Source organism: Piliocolobus tephrosceles, chromosome 14 (genome assembly GCF_002776525.5).
Source record: "Piliocolobus tephrosceles isolate RC106 chromosome 14, ASM277652v3, whole genome shotgun sequence".
In the NCBI taxonomy this organism is placed as follows: Eukaryota; Metazoa; Chordata; class Mammalia; order Primates; family Cercopithecidae; genus Piliocolobus; species Piliocolobus tephrosceles.
Window position 1 is genome coordinate 29,950,969 of NC_045447.1, and position 16,970 is coordinate 29,967,938.

Below are 16,970 nucleotides of genomic sequence, written 5' to 3' on the forward strand. Positions count from 1 at the left end.
TGAGAGTAATATGTAAATCCATTCATGGAGTACGCAGGCTTTTGAGATTGGCTTTTTGTGGCTTAGCATAATTCTCTTGAAGCTCATCCAAGATGTTGTATATATCACGTTTATTCCTTTTTGTTGCTGAGTAATGTTCCATTTAGGAAGTTTTTTTGTTTTTGTTTTTGTTTTGACACAAAGTCTCACTCTTACCCAGGTTGGAGTGCAGTGGTGTGATCTTGGCTCAATGCAACCTTCACCTCCCGGGTTCAAGCGATTCTTATGCCTCCTAAGTAGCCAGAATTACAGTCACGCATGCACCACCACGCCCAGCTAATTTTTGTGTTTTAGAGGGTTTTACATGTTGGCCAGGCTGGTGGTGAACTCCTGACCTCAATGATCCACCCGCCTCGACCTCCCAAAAGAAAGGCTTTTTAAAGCTGCTTAGACTTTGATGATTCATGGAAGGTCTGATTCTTTTGCAGCAGATAAGTGGGAATGGGATTGGAAATAGTAGGGATTGGCATGAAATAATGATAATGGTTTCCTCCAACTCTCAGTACTCTGGATTCTGTCAGGAGGAGGGCAGTTGACCTTGTGGGGGATTCATGTAGATACTCCTAGTGGAGAAGGTACAGTTAAGAATAAGTCCAGATGTACTTTCTTCCAACTTGGTGTGGTTTTATGTGGCCCATGTAGTCCCTTGACTTCTGTTGGATGTGCCTCGTAAGCTGGTGGGTAAATTAGACAGATTAGGATCATCTTAGTGGAGCTGTAAAGAAAATGAGGTTGACGCACATCCTGATTCTTGTCTTTGGCAGTTCTGTTAGTTGAGAGCTCATTTTCTGCTTTCTCCTGACTTGTCTCAAGCCTGATTCATGTGTCTTAGGACCCTCATTAGGAGATGGTACTGAAATGGTTCTCAGTTGCGCTTATCCCTTCGCTTACTTGGGAGAAACCCAGTAGGCTAAACTAAGTTGTTTTTAATCAGGGTTGTTCTCTGGGTAGGTCGTAGGTGATAGAGATTAACCTTTACCCAGGAAGGTGAGGGCAGACCAGTCTAAACTGTAGGGCATTGGTTTCTGCTGAGGAATCCCTCTTGAGTGAGTAGGGGAGTTAGCGATAGGCTGAGGCAGTGAATCTCCAAGGAAGGAGCTCAGTTCAGGGCCTGTAGGTGTATAAGGCCAGAGTACAACCCAGCTAAGACAGCTCCTGTGTTTCTGGCCCCATGTCTCCTGAGGGAGGCTGGGGCTGAGCCAGTGCCTCTACCTTGTCCCCAGAACAGCTCCTCTCATTTGTTGCTCTTAGGAAGCCTGTTCCGTGAGTACATTGGGAAAGTGTTTTCATAATGGCCAGTAAGACATTTTCCCAGACCCAGTAGATGTTTGTGAATCATTAAGGATCTGTCCAGATACCTCTATGAATCTTCACACTTTTTTTTTTTTTCTTGAGATGGAGTCTTGCCGTGCCACCCAAGCTGGAATGCAGTGGCATGATCTCTGCTCACTGCAATCTCTGCCTCCCGGGTTCAAGCGATTGTCCTGCCTCAGCCTCCCAAGTAGCTGGGACTATAGGTGCACACCACCACACCTGGCTAATTTTTTCACTTTTAATAGAGATGGGGTTTCACTGTGTTGGCCAGGCTAGTCACGAACTACTGACCTCAGGTGATCCACCTGCTGTGGCCTCTCAAAGTGTTGGGATTACAGGCGTGAGCCACTGTGCCCTGCCCATCTTCACACTTGTAAATAACACTACAGGATAGTGTTATCAGTATAATATATAATATCAATATAATACCAGTATATCAATATCATGTCAATTATGAGTTACCATATAATTGAAAATACTTAGCAATCCCTTCAAGCCACTGATGAATTTATAAAGGAGTAATTTAAAAGCTACCTAATTTCTCCCAAATCACATTTCAGTTTAGTGATCCAGATTTCCTGTTTATATCCTTATACTGTACATTATTATATTTGTGTCTCTAAAATTTTGAAATTTTGACTTGCTGAGAAATTTTTTTTTTTGAGACAGTCTTGCCCTTTTGCCCAGGCTGGAGGGTAGTGGTGTGATCTTGGCTCACTGCAACCTCTCCCTCCTGGGCTCAAGTGATTCCTGTGCCTCAGGCTCCTGAGTAGCTGGGACTACAGTTGTGTGCAACCACGCCCAGCTAATTTTTGTATTTTTTAGTATTTTTGTATTTTTTGCTTTGTTGGCCAGGCTGGTCTCAAACTTCTGGCCTCAAGTGATCCGCCCGCCTTGGTCTCCCGAAGTGCTGGGATTACAGGCATGAACCAGCGTGCTGACCTTGCTGAGAAATACTTGAATGGACTGAGGAATTTGCCAAGAAGTTTCACAGATACTTTATTTGGAGTGTGGGGCAAACTGGTTAATACTTACGATGCAAACCTACTGATGTAATAGTCTACTTTTTAATTCATTCAAAGATCTCTTATTTTTTCTAGTTAAAGACCACTTTCCTAGGCACCCATACTTTGTGGCTGTCAGTGGCAACTGACTTTCTCTTTATGACCATCTTTCTCATACGCAGCACATAAAGCTGCAGTGAGTTGAGGATGTTGCACATTTGACTTTACCTAATTGACCCTTTTATGTTAGATTTGTAGGATGTGTCATTTTGGGGCCTCAGGAAAGTAAATGACTAGCTTCTTCTTGCCTTCACCTTTTGGCTTCACTTTGGAATAGTTGAAATGAGGACTGTTAAATTTGTGAATGTCAACATCTCCAGCATATATTATTAAAAGGAACAATTTAGAGAATATGTGAACATATTTTCTCTTGTGGAAACACTAGGGTTGTGTAGAGGATTCTTGATTAAGGTATATGGTGCAGCCTGCTTAGTCAAGAGGAGAGTGAGGAGGCCACCTCTCACTGCACAGCAAGTAAAGCTTGTGGACTATGGTTCCTTACATAGTTGGAACTCCGTTCAGGAATTCTGTCTTTAAAAGATCTTCAGCAGATAACCAAGTTGAGGATAATTATTCACTTTCTTCATTTCCTTCATTCTTTTTGATTTCTTCACTTCCTTAGATCAGTGGTTCTCAAACTGTAGCATGCTTCAGTATCATCTGCAGGGCTTGTTAAGGTACAGATTGCTGGGCCCCAGTCGTGTTCCTTTTTTAGTAGATCTGGGTTTGGGCCCCAAATTTTTCATTTCTAACAGGTTTCCAAAAAGTTTTGATGCTGCTGATTTGTGGACCACACTTTGAGAACCCTGTCGCAGATGTTGAATATCCCAGTCTCCCAGAACCACTTTCTTTGGTGCTGAATAAGGCAGATGACTCAGGACATGTGAACAGAGAAACCAGGCAGAGTAGAATGAAAGGGAGGTTGTGGGAAAAGTGAGTCTAAAAGCTAAGGAAACATTGAGGCCGGGCGCCGTGGCTCACGCTTGTAATCCCAACACTTTGGGAGGCTGAGGCAGGTGGATCACTTGAGGTCAGGAGTTTGAGACCAGCCTGACTAACATGATGAAACCCTATCTCTACTAAAATACAAAATTAGCCAGGTGTGGTGACATGCCTATAATCTAAGGTACTTGGGAGGCTGAGGCAGGAGAATCGCTTGAACCCAGGAGGTGGAAGTTGCAGGGTTGCACTGAACCGAAATCGTGCCATTGCATTCCAGCCTGGGCAATAAGGGTGAAACTCTGTCTCCAAAATAAAATAATAAAATAAAATAAATAAAACTAAGGAAAGATTGATTGAAAGGACTTCCTGAATGTTAGAGACTTAGGCCAGTTAAGTCTGGCAGTCCTGCTTATGATGCTTCAGTATCTGTGTATTGATGAATGATCAACAGTCTGTCTGTTATGGATTAAGCATATCAAGTTCAAAGCATTACTGGTACACTACACAGAAAGTATACTTTTTAAAATTCTTTTCTTTCTTTGTTTTACATTAGTTGGCTTCCTGAGGCTCAGGTAGTCCAAAGAGCCCTGAATTCTGCGGCTAACAATGTGTATCAGTATGGACGGGAATGGATAACTCACAAGGTAAGGGAAGAAACTTTCTTTGTGGCTTTCTCTTTTTAGGGTCTTTACTGGTGGTTGCTTCTTGCTTTGATAAAACATAAATAGAAATGCTATTCACAGCAGTAAATAGACTTAAATAAACAGGTAAGCAACATACAATTAAATCTTTTGAAAGATCACATTAAATAGGGGTAGTGGCCTGAACAATCTGAGAGGTTGGTCGTGTACTTTTTCAAGATAGATCTGATTCATTACCTGTGAGTTAGGACAGAATGATCACTTGGTTTGGGTAGTCAAATAAGGCTTTGTAGAGAAAAAGGTATTTATGCATATTAAATCTTACTATCTGCTGATAACTATCTTTGGCAGTTTCCAGTTATTTTCATTTTATTTCTTTCTTTCTTTCTTTTACTTTTTCCTTTTTTTTTTTTTTTTGAGACGGAGTCTCACTCTGTCGCCCGGGCTGGAGTGCAGTGGCCGGATCTCAGCTCACTGCAAGCTCCGCCTCCCGGGTTCACGCCATTCTCCTGCCTCAGCTTCCCGAGTAGCTGGGACTACAGGCGCCCGCCACCTCGCCCAGCTAGTTTTTTGTGTTTTTTTTTTTTTAGTAGAGACGGGGTTTCACAGTGTTAGCCAGGATGGTCTCGATCTCCTGACCTCGTGATCCGCCCGTCTCGGCCTCCCAAAGTGCTGGGATTACAGGCTTGAGCCACCGCGCCCGGCCTCTTTTACTGTTTCTAAGAAGCCTGCAATATAAATTATTTTGCCTGCTTTGTAGATGAGGAAACAAGACTCAGCAAGGCTGAGTCAGTTCCCAGGGGTCATGTAGTAGATTGCAGAGCTTGGTTTGAAACTGAAGCTTAACTTCAAATCCTTTGTTTCTACTGTAGCATGCTTGCAGTGTGTGCCCAGAACTGGATTAAGTGCTTTGATGTGGCACTTGAGATAAACCTTGAAGGAATGACAGATCAAGAAAGAGTGGCTTTTAAGAAGAGTATTTGTGTGAGCCAAGATGCAGAGACAGGAGTGTGCTTGAAGAGATGCTGAGACAGGAGTGTGCTTGAGGAAATGATCTTGACTGAAGTGGAGGGAACTTTGTGAAGGGGAAATGAATGATAGAGGAAAAGACAACACAGTTAAGGATTAGGTTCGGTAATATGAATTTGGGATATTCTTTCCTTCCCTAGTATTGCCTGTAGGAATAAAGGTAAGTTGCACTTTTAGTATACTGAAGTAATTAGGATTATGTTAAGAATCGACAAGATTTGTCCCCGGGCTAGAGTGCAGTGGCGCGATCTCAGCTAACTATAACCCCCACCTCCTAGGCTCAAGTGGTCCTACCACTTTAGCCTCCTGAGTAGCTGGTACTACAGGCATGCACCACCATGCCCAGCCGATTTTTCTATTTTTTATAGAGATGTAGTTTCACCATGTTGCCCAGGCTGGTCTCAAACTCCTGTGCTTACACAATCCTTCCACCATGGCCTCCCAAAGTGCTATGATTACAAGGCATGAGCCACGATGCCTGGCCAAATGGCTTTATTATATTGAGTATTTTGTTTTCAGTTTATGAATAAATCAAATATAAAGGAACAAATTGAACAGATATGTTTGTATTGAATATGTCTAGTAACTGGTTAACATATCTGTAAGGCCAGAATCAAATAGACAAAGAGTAAGGAAATAGATGTTGTAAACTAACATGGGAAAATGGTCACTCTTTTCATTACTAAATAAGAAAATAATAAATAATGGCTACATTTCACACCTGTTAAACTCCCTAAAAATTGTCCAGTTAGTTCATAAGGCTTTGAGGAAATTGGGTCATTTATGTAAATTTGAAAAGCATTAATTGGTATATTTCTTATAGAAGTCAGTTTACCAGTGTGTAGCAAGAGCCATTAAAATGCTCATTGTCGGCTGGGTGTGGTGGCTTATGCCTGTAATCCCATCACTTTGGGAGGCCGAGGCAGGAGGACCACTTGATCCCAGACCAGCTTGAGCAACATAGTGAGACCTTGTCTCTACAAAAAAATAAGAAAATTAGCTGTGTGTGGTGTCATGTGCCTGTGATCCCAGCTACTCGGGTCTCTGAGGTGGCAGGATCGCTTGAGCCTGGGAGGTCCAGGCTTCAATGAACCGTGATCATGCCACTGTACTCCAGCCTGGGTGACAGAGTGAAACCCTGTCTCAAAAAAAAAAAACCAAAAACTCATTTTCTTTGGTTCCAGTACATTTATTTATGTCACAAGTAACCGTGCAATGAGCATCCATAGACATCCTTAAGAACTGTGTAAAAGAATGTTCATTGCAGTGTTACTCATGACATTAAAAATTAGGATTCATGGCTGGCACAGTGGCTCACACCTGTAATCCCAGCACTTGTGGAGGCTGAGGTGGGCAGATCACTTGAGGTCAGGAGTTCAAGACCAGCCTGGCCAACATGGTGAAACCCTGTCTCTACTAAAAATACAAAAATTAGCTGGGCGTGGTGGTGCACACCTGTAATCCCAGCTACTCAGGAGACTGAGACAGGAGAATTGCTCAAACCTGGGAGGCAGAGGTTGCAATGAGAGCCAAGATTGCGCCATTGCACTTCAGCCTGGGTGACAGAGCAAGACTCCATCTCGAAAAAAAGAAAAAGGATTTAATTATATATCCTTAGAGTGGGTAATGATCAGCTAATATCAGAACATAATGAACTAATAGAAGAGTATTAAAGATGAAGGTTAGTGATGAAGACTGAAGATTAAATGTTTATAATGCAGTAGAAAATATAGAATTCTAAATTGTCTCTATGTAAACAGGCAGAAAGTTGCAGAGGAAATAGAAAAATGGAAACAATTGTATTAAGGAAGTGGGCCTACAGATTTCTTTTAGGAATTCTTTTTTTTTTTTTTTTCCTGAGACCAGGTCTCTATTACTCAGGCTGGAGTGCACTGGCATGATCAGGGGTCACTGCAGCCTCAACTTCCTGGACTCAGGTGATCCTCTCACCTCAGTCTCCCAGGTAGCTGGGACTGCAGGCACACACCACCACACCTGGTAATTTTTTTGTATTTTTTATAGAGATGGGATTTCGCCATGTTACTCAGGCTGGTCTCAAACTCCTGGGTTCAAGTGATCTCCCCACCTCAGCCTCTGAAAGTGTAAAAATTGTTTTTTATATTATAATATGGTTTTAATAATAACTAAGTGGGATAACATCTTACAATGATAGCCTTCCTCTAAGTTCCGTCGTCTCAGTGTACTTGATTTCCACAAACCCGAGGCCAGTCTGATCAACTGTAAATGAGACCGCACATCTCTCAGCATGCAAATGGAGGGAAGGATTTGTGTTTATAGCCAGCGTCCTAAAATTTTACTTAAAGTTCTGTGGTAATTCTTAATAATAGAGATAAATGTAACATGAGACATATGTATAATGGAAGGGCACTGGGATTACAGGGGAAAGATTTTTCTCTAGACAGGTAAGATCAGATAAGTCAGCAATCATGGCTTCATTTGCATCATTCTCTGATAGCGTGAGGTAGCTCTCTTAGAGACCTGAGAATAGAGCAAAGAAGATAGAAGCAAAAAGATGAGAAAGGAAATTTACTGGGAATACTCAGGAGTAGAGTTTAAGGAAAGAACATAATACGGCTAGAGATAAATAGTCTGGAACATTTTTGTTTGATTTGAAACAAATGTAAATACACAGCATATATTAAATTTACTCTATTGTTGCCTGAAATATTGTACCAGGTCGTATCTGTGTTTTTTTCTAGCTCCATAAAATTCTAGGAGATAAGGTGAACAATACTGCTGTAATTGAAAAGCAAGTACTAGAACTTTGGGACAGACTGTATCACTCTTGGTTTGTAAAGGTAGGTTATTTTAGCTAAGGTTTTATGTTGTAAACTAATAAAGTCCTTTTATCGACTCATCAACTAGATAGGATTATATTCACAGCGGGATTTCATTCATGGAAATTTTAAAACAACAAAACCCTTAAGCCTCAGGTCACTAAAGACAGTGTGAGTTGATGGTTAGTCTTCATGGCAGAACCTGTCTACCTCTCTGGTGCATCAGTATTCCATCCTCAGTCTGTTGTCATGGACATCTCATCCTCTAGACCAGCTCTGTGCAGGAGAAGTGTAATGCAAGCCACATAAGGTAATGTTAAATTTTCTAGTACTTATACTAAAACAAATTTTACCTGTTTTAGTTTTTCAGTGATACTTTATTTAACCCAGTATACCCCCAATACTATTATTTTAATATATAATCATTAGAAAAAATTTAATAAGATATTTTATATTCTTTTTTTTCCATGCTGTCTTTGAAATCTAGCATGCATTTTATACCAGCAGCACGTCTCAGTTTTTGAGCTAGACATATTTTAAGTGCTCAGTAGCCACATGTGGCTAGCTTCTACTGGCTCTACTGGCTACTGTTTTAGACAGTACAACTGTAGGCATTAAGAACTTTTCTTTGAGGAAGTGAAACTGGATCTAAAAGCTTAGAGATCTTTTATTTTTTATTTTTATTTATTTATTATTATTATTACTTTTTGAGACAGGTCTCACTCTGTCACCGAGGCTGGAGTGCAGTGGTGTGACCTTGGCTTACTGTAACCTCCATCTCTTGGACTCGAGTGATCCTCCTGCCTCAGCCTTCTGGGTAGCTGGGATTACAGGTGCACGCCACCATGCCTGGTGAATTTTTTTGTATTTTTTGTAGAGATGAGGTTTTGCCGTGTTGCCCAGGCCATCCTATACACTAGTTCTGGCAGGGCCTGTGGGCTAGCAGGAGCTGTGCTGTGTATAGAGTGGGCAGAGTTGGTGGTGATGATTCTGAGTTGATGTAAGGAGAGCAAGTATATATGTAAGTCTCTTAATGTAGGGTGGAGGGGGAGGAGGGCTGATTTTAAATTTGAATTTGTTCCTTAGTGACTTGTTCGGGATTATGTACTTGCTTTGGGATGAGTTGAGGGAAGATTGTTAGTTTTTATAGATTTCAAAGACTTCGGAAAAAATATCCAGGGAATATCTAGGTGAGTATCATAGATTTGATCTCATCTGCTGAAAAACCAGATAATTAGAAAGGTGTATCTATTTCTTTTGCTAACTCTGGGACTTCTGCTTACAGACAAATAGCTTTTATTACCCCTCATACCTCGTGAGCTTTATTTTATAGTAGAGGAAGGTCAGTGTTTCATAAGCATAGGTTTATTAAGTGGTTAAGTACAGTATGTCCCCCAGTATGCTGGATGATCGGTCCTAAGACACCCCACTGGTACCAAAATCCAGAGATGCTCAAGTTCTTTGTACAAACTGGCATATTTGTTGGCTGGGCATGGTGGCTCATGTCTGTAATCCTGGTTGTTTGGGAGGCTGAGGTGGGAGGATCACTTGAGGCTTGGAGCTTCAGACCAGCCTGGGCAACGTAGTGAGACCCCATCTCTACAAAAAATTAGCCGGGTGTGGTGGTGTGCGCCTATAGTCCCAGCTACTTGGGGAGACTGAAGTGGGAGGATCACTGAAGCTCAGGAATTGGAGGCTGCAGTGAGCTATGACTGCACCATTGCACTCCAGTCCAACCTGGTGACAAGGCGAGCAAGACCTTGTCTCTAAAAAAAGACGACGACATTCCTACCATCATGCTTGTCTTAATTTTTATATTTTTGTAAAGATAGGGTCTCACTGTGTTGCCCAGGTTGGTCTTGAACTCCTAGGCTTAAGTGATCTTCTTGCCTCAGCCTCCCAAAGTGGTAGGATTACAGGTGTGAGCCATTCTACCTGGCCCTTATCTCTTTCAAAGTTAGTTATTCTCGTATCTCTGCCAATGTCTTCCAGATAGACAAATTCTATTTACTGCCTTACATTTGCTTGTTATATTCTTCTCTCCTCATTTTGTTTATCTTGTATGGTAAATTAAAAAGAAAAATGAGGAAAGGAGGAAAAAGCAAAGATGGGAGATCAAGAGAAAGGTAGAGGACCTAAAAACTGGAAAAAAAAAAAAAAAAAGTAAATGCTATTTAGTATGTTGTTGTAGATACTGAGGAGTAAGATGTGTTTGCAAATGTATTTAGGAGGGAAGCACTGGAGCAAGACTTAGCCAAGGTACCTAGAATATAAACAAAAGCATTTTATATTTCAGGTCTTTAAATGGAGTTCTTAGCTGATTTCTTTTTTCTTTTTTTTTTTTTTGAGATGGAGTCTTGCTCTGTCGCCCAGGCTGGGGTGCAGTGGCCGGATCTCAGCTCACTGCAAGCTCCGCCTCCTGGGTTCACGCCATTCTCCTGCCTCAGCCTCCCGAATAGCTGGGACTACAGGCGCCCGCCACCTCACCCGGCTAGTTTTTTGTATTTTTTAGTAGAGACGGGGTTTCACCGTGTTAGCCAGGATGGTCTCGATTTCCTGACCTCGTGATCCACCCGTCTCGGCCTCCCAAAGTGCTGGGATTACAGGCTTGAGCCACCGCGCCCGGCCAGCTGATTTCTTAAATAATGGAAAGTTCTTCTCCTTGGAGTACTTACTGAAGTGATTAAGGGGACCTGAAGCAAAATGTAACTTTTATACTTTTTGATCTTTAGATTAAGATGAGAATTTCATGTCTGCACTGTTTTATTCTATAGAATGTAACACACTCTGGAAGGCACAAAGGACAGAAGTTGCATGTCAGTCGTCAGAATAGCTGGCTGGGAGACATTCTGGACTGGCAGGATATTGCTTCCTTTGTTCACGAGAACATTGAGACATTTCTTTCGGTAAGAAATAGTATTTATAGTTAAGCTGAAGTTCAAAATAAAAGACACTCTAATTCTAAGTTTTCCGTATGCATTTTGAGGCCTCATCTATCCTGTTTTTAACGTCATGACATTTACATGTTTGAGAACTCTGAATGCACTAGGATGATGTTCAAAAGCCACAGGCATCAGGTGTCACCACTCCCTTGGTATTTCCCCTGTGGTTGTAGAGTGAGAGATGCTGAGTCCTGAGTGATGCTGTGTGATGTGAATGATGCTGTGGGCTGCCAGATTCTCAGATAGGGATCCTCGTCTTCCCCCTAGGCTGATCAGGATGTCTCCAATTGGACTACTAGAGAGGGACCTGCCTTTGTGGTGTATGAAGACCCTTGACCAGATGGAAATATGGTTCCAGTTACATTGGAGGGATGGAATGTGTTGAATGCTTAGCTTGTTACCTTTCCACCTAACCTCCCACCATGCGCCATCACCTCTGCAGTCTTTGCAGCATTCCTAAGTGCTAACTGCTACTCCTCCTCATTCCATAGCATATTTTGTATGGTGTCTTGGACGTAGAATTTCACAGAGAATAATTTTCTTGTGCATAAACTTGTGACTTTCATCAAGTGAACAAAAATTGAGGTTTGCTGTGCTAAACTTTTTAAAATTAATTTTTTTTTTGAGACGGAGTCTCGTTCTGTTGCCTAGGCTGGAGTGCAGTAGTGTGATCTCAGCTTACTTCAACTTCCGCCTCCCAGGTTCAAACGATTCTCCTACCTTAGCCTCCTGAGTAGCTGGGATTATAGGTGTGCACCACCACACCCAGCTAATTTTTTCTTTTTTCTTTTTTTTTTTTCATTTTTGTAGATACAGGGTTTCTCCGTGTTGGCCCAAACTGGTCTTGAACTCCTGACCTCAAGTGATCTGCCCGCCTTGGCCTCCCAAAGTGCTGGGATTAGAGTCATGAGCCATCGCACCTGGCCTAAATTTAATTTTTATCAAAGTAATACATGACCATCACTGAAACTGCAATAACGCTGAAAGATTTCAATAAGCAGCAGTGCCCTGCTGTATGCCTCCCGATTTCCCATCTTTTTCTTTACAAACAACTGTCAATTCTTTTAGCTTTCCCTGGGTATTTATCTCTGAATTTCTAAAATAATGTTTATGCTACTCTTTTCTTTGTTTTGCAGTTTTAGATGTTATCTTTTACTTTCTTAGTGTGGAAGGTGAAGTGCTGTTAATCAGATATTGGGCCTTTAACATAGATTCCTTAATTTTGAAAGCCTCTTTTCTGTTTTCTATCTCTTTGTTTTCTTTTTCTCCTGAGAAATAGCTTCAGCTTGCCTTTGAAACAGTAATTGAGGCCGGCACGGTGGCTCATGCCTGTAATCCCAGCACTTTGGGAGGCTGAGGCGGGCGGATCACCTGAGGTTGGGAGTTCGAGATCAGCCTAACCAACATGGAGAAACCCCGTCTCTACTAAAAATACAACATTAGTCTGGCGTGGTGGCACATGCCCATAATCCCAGCTACTCTGGAGGCTGAGGCAGGAGAATCACTTGAACTTGGGAGGCAGAGGGTGTGGTGAGCTGAGATTGTGCCATTGAGCTCCATCCTGGGTAACAAGAGCGAAACTCCATCTCAAAACAAAACAAAAAAAGAAACTGTGATTGAAATTTTCATTTTTCCTGCTATCATACTTGTAATATCCAACAGCTCTTTCTTCTGAACCATCCTTTTTTACTTATTTGAGAATATTACTAATAAAATATTTAAAATGTCTTCTGCTCTCTCTTTGTTCTACGTTTCTTTAAAGTTTGTTTTGTTACCTGTCTGGTGATCCCTGGCAGTATGTTCCTTTTTAAGAGTGCAACACTAAAAGCAGCTGGAAGGTCCCTGCCACATCAGCCTATAGAAAAGCCCATTAGTCAGTCAGCAGGTTCCACCCAGTATCCTGGACCTTCCAGTTGGCTCTTTAATGCCAATGCATACACAAAATAGTGTATCATCTAATAATACCTTTGAATGTTTGTTTTTCCCCAAAATTCAGGTGTGTTAACTAAAAGTTACTGAATCCCTTTTTGTTTTGTTTTGTGACTGTAGTCATTGAACTTAAAAGCATCTGGTTTTTGTTTTGTTTTGTTTTTTTGAGACGGGGTCTCGCTCAGTCACCGAGGCTGGAGTGCAGTAGCACGATCTCTGCTCACTGCAAGCTCCGCCTCCCGGGTTCACGCCATTCTCCCGGGTTCGCGCCATTCTCCTGCCTCAGCCTCCCGAGTAGCTGGGACTACAGGCATCTGCCACCATGCCCGGCTAATTTTTGGTATTTTTAGTAGGGACGGGGTTTCACCGTGTTATCCAGGATGGTCTCAATCTCCTGACCTCGTGATCCACCCTCCTCGACCTCCCAAAGTGCTGGGATTACAGGCGTGAGTCACCGCGCCTGACCTAAGCATCTGTTACTGATGAATGAAGTGACAGTGTTAAATCATACTAAGATAGATGATAAAGAAAAATTAAATTTTATAAATTCTTGTGGAAAGAGAAGAGGCAGTTTTTGAAACTAAAATAACAGTTTTGCTGTGTAGTTCCTCAAATACAATTTCTGTATCCCTAAACACATTTAAATATTAGTAATGGACAGTTCAGGGAACAGATGATTATTTAGTAGTTTTTGTATGAAATATTTTGTGTCAAATACTGTGCTAGGTGCTTAATATTTTCCAATTTAATTCTCCCAGTGATTCTGCAAAACTAGTATAATTGCCTTCATTTTAATAACCAAAAAAAGGCTCAGAGGTGTTAAATAGTTAGCATGGTAAATAACAGTTGATGTTCAAATTCAGTTCATCTTCCCTTGGCTCCAGAGGCCAGACTTTATATGTAATGTTGTGTTACCTTTCAAACTGTATTTCATCCTCTAGAGAACTCAACATTTCTTAGTCTCATACCTTTATATTTTTATTTGCTTTGTTTTGTCAGTTTTTTTTTTTTTTTTTTTTTTTGATATTGTTGTGAATAGTTGGCTTAGGGCCAGTCCTGTTCATGAAATCTTCGCAGTGTATTTCAGAACACATTGAGGTTTCTCTACATTCAGATTCCTTTTGCATTTATTGTTTTCACTCTTTTGATACCTAAACATATTTTTGACACTTTAGTGTTTATACCCAATCTTCTGGAGTAGATTGTAAGTTTTTGGAGGTAGAAGGAATCTCAAATATCCCTACCTTAGAATTTAGTATGGTGTTAGGTCCTCAATTAAACTAAGAGAAGTACATTAGACTGTAGTGCAATGATTTGACTGTGGCTTACTGCATCCTCGACCTCCTGGGCTCAAGCCATCCTCCCGCTTCATCCTCCTCCTCCTTCTCCCTGAGTAGGTGGGACTACAGGCATACACCACCACACCCAGCTGATTTTTAAATTTTAATTTTTTTGCAGAGATGGGGTCTTGCTATGTTGCACAGGCTGGTCTTGAACTCCTGAGCTCAAGCTATTCTTTCACCTCGGCCTCCCAAAGTGCTGGGATTACAGACATGAGCCGCTCAGCCAATAATTATTTTTGTATTTAGAAATACAGTGGCTGAGTTGAAATGGTGTTTTGAGGTCACCTGGCTCATCTTCCTTCCTTTATAGATAGGTAAGAAAGATTGGAACTAGAGAAAGATAGCAGAACTCACGTGGTCCATCGTCTCCAGGCTCCCTCCCAACTCTCTGAGGCAGACAGAGGTGGCTCGGTTCTGCCAGGGGAGACATTTTCCCTTATTTAGACCTCTGCATCTCTGCAATGTCCTGTTCCTCCTCTGTTTTTCTAAACTGTTGCCTTTGAATCTTCTTCACTGGCTCCATAAGAAGGTGGGCTGATGGCTCTTAATAAGTACTGGGAAATCAAATTAATAATCAAACGGTTGTTTGGTGAGTGGTGGACTCAGAGTAAAGGACTGCAGAGCCACTGGAGATGGTGAGGCCTTGTTGGTCAGTTCTTATCCACAGTAGAGACCACCTTTCATGACCACATTGCTTAGTTGGTTCAGTAAAGTCTCTTGGGCTTTTTATATGTTTCATAATGAACTCTTTGTGACGTTCTTCCAGTACTTACATTGCTATTGTTGATTAAACTGATATCAGACCTGGCTCATGTTTTCTACTTCTGAGTTAGGATCCTTTTTTTTTCTTTTTCCTTTCTCCAGAGACAGTCTCGCTTTGTCATCCAGTCTGGAGCACAGTGGCACGATCTCAGCTCACTGCAGCCTCCACCTCCTGGGTTCAAGAAATTTTTGTGCCTCAGCCTCCTGAGTAGTTGGTATTACAGACCAACACATTCACCTAATTTTTTTGTATTGTTAGTAGGGATGGATTTCACTATGCAAGCCAGGCTGGTCTCAAACTCCTGGCTTCAAGTGATCCGCTCACCGTGGCCTCCCAAAGTGCTGGGATTACAGGTGTGAGCCACTGCACCCAGCTTGAGTTGCAATATATTTTGTCTCCATAAATCTGTTTTGTTTTCAGAGTTTCATGGGCCTTGCTATTGTGCCTGCCTTTACTCATTTTCTCCTCCCTAAGCCTGCCATATAAATTAAAACCACTTTACTTTAAGGATTTAGTTAATATTCTAGAAATTTTTTTTCCTCTGTTTTCTCCAGTTGATTCCCTTTCTTTCTTTCAAATAGGAAAGGTTACTTTTTTGTTGTTGGAGACTAACAGTCTAAAATTAACGTATTTAGTTAATTTCTTAAGAATTACCACAAGGTATTTTCTCTTAGTGCAACCCAGAAACTATTTAATTTTTTTGTTACATAAAAATTCCAAAATGACTGCAGCTGCAAAAAGAATGCTTGTCAAATCACAAGTAAAGGCATTGTTGGCTTGTTTCTTGGAACTGATGGCATTGTTCATTCATTCTTTATCCCACGAGGTCAACTAGTCAATCTTGCATATTTTTGTGGGCATTGTGAAGCATTTTCAAGGTTTTATGTAAGGAGTTTTTGTAAATGAAACCAGCCTGCCAGAGTTCTCTTAGGAAACTGAGCTGAGATTTGCAAGAAATGCCAAGGGCAACAAAATATGCCTTTATAAATGGTACATCTGAAGTAGGAAAGGAATGGAGAGGACTTTTCATAGAACAGATGGACATATGACAAAAACCAGAACTGCTGTTTTGGGAAGGGCACCAAAACAAAAGTGAGTTCTGCCCCACAACATGTAAGCTCTAAGCCCTAGTTCCACTTACTAGCTTTGTGCCCTTAGGCAACGGTTTTAAAAAAATTTGTGAACTTCAAATTATGTATCTATAAAATAGAGATAATATCATCCACATTTCTTCACTCATGGCATTGTTGGGAGGTCTGTGGAAGCAGTTTAGAAATGGTAATGGGAGGTGTTTTTCTGGTCATTTTGCTTTTGTATTTTTCATTAAGAGGAAGGATAGTCCACTTGGGAAGAATAGAACAGATATTATAATAAGGGGATTTGAGATCGTAAATGAAACATGCAGGTATGCTATAAATATTGTACCTCTCCTTTATTAATATTTAACATCTGTGAGAAACCTTCCTCATGATATCTGGTTCTAGTGAATGTGTAGGTGACAAATCAGCTGAACTCAGTAGACCTCAATATACTGATCATTGCCTGTCTCAGGAAAGATTTTTAGCCTCAGAGCACTGCTCTTGTCCCTGTCTGTTGATTGCTTTTCTTGTGATTTAATGAAGTCATTGAGGTGATGCTTTTTATATTTGTAGATAGCTCTAAGTTGGAAATGGCAAGGGTAGGGGCTAGGCAGCCAGTAAAGCAAATACTGGAATTTCATGGCCTGCACTTAGGATCCTACAAGATAAATATCACCACAGGTTGTACTCTAGCATATTCCCCTGGAGGTAAAGTCATGACATGTGTCACATAATAATGTCTCTGTTAATGATGGGTCACATAATGCAATCATGGTCCCATAAGATTTATAGTACTGTATTTTGACTGTACCTTTTACATGTTTAGATGTACAAATACCTGTATTGTGGTTGCATGTGGTATTCAGTACAGTAACATGCTACAAAGGTTTATAGTTTAGGAGTAGTAGGTTGTATCTTATAGCCTATATGTGTGCCAGGCTTTACCATTTAGGTTTGTATCAGTACACTTTATGACGTTTGCGGGATGAAATCGCCTAATGACACATTTCTCAGAATGTATCTCCATCATTAAGTGATGCATGACTATATTTTTTCTCTGCTTGCCATTTTTACATAGCTACAATGA

At 41.1% G+C, this 16,970-nt stretch overlaps 1 protein-coding gene across 2 annotated transcripts in view; it reads left to right on the forward strand.

Annotated features, from left to right (window-relative positions):
- Nucleotides 1-16,970, forward strand: part of TMEM245 (transmembrane protein 245) — a 102,089-nt gene that overhangs the window by 51,426 nt on the left and 33,693 nt on the right. For both annotated transcript variants that reach the window (XM_023202173.1, XM_023202180.1), the window contains exons 9-11: nucleotides 3,913-4,003; nucleotides 7,750-7,848; nucleotides 10,602-10,733. In XM_023202173.1, the coding sequence (XP_023057941.1) occupies nucleotides 3,913-4,003; nucleotides 7,750-7,848; nucleotides 10,602-10,733 (322 nt within the window). The remainder of the gene's footprint in view (nucleotides 1-3,912; nucleotides 4,004-7,749; nucleotides 7,849-10,601; nucleotides 10,734-16,970) is intronic.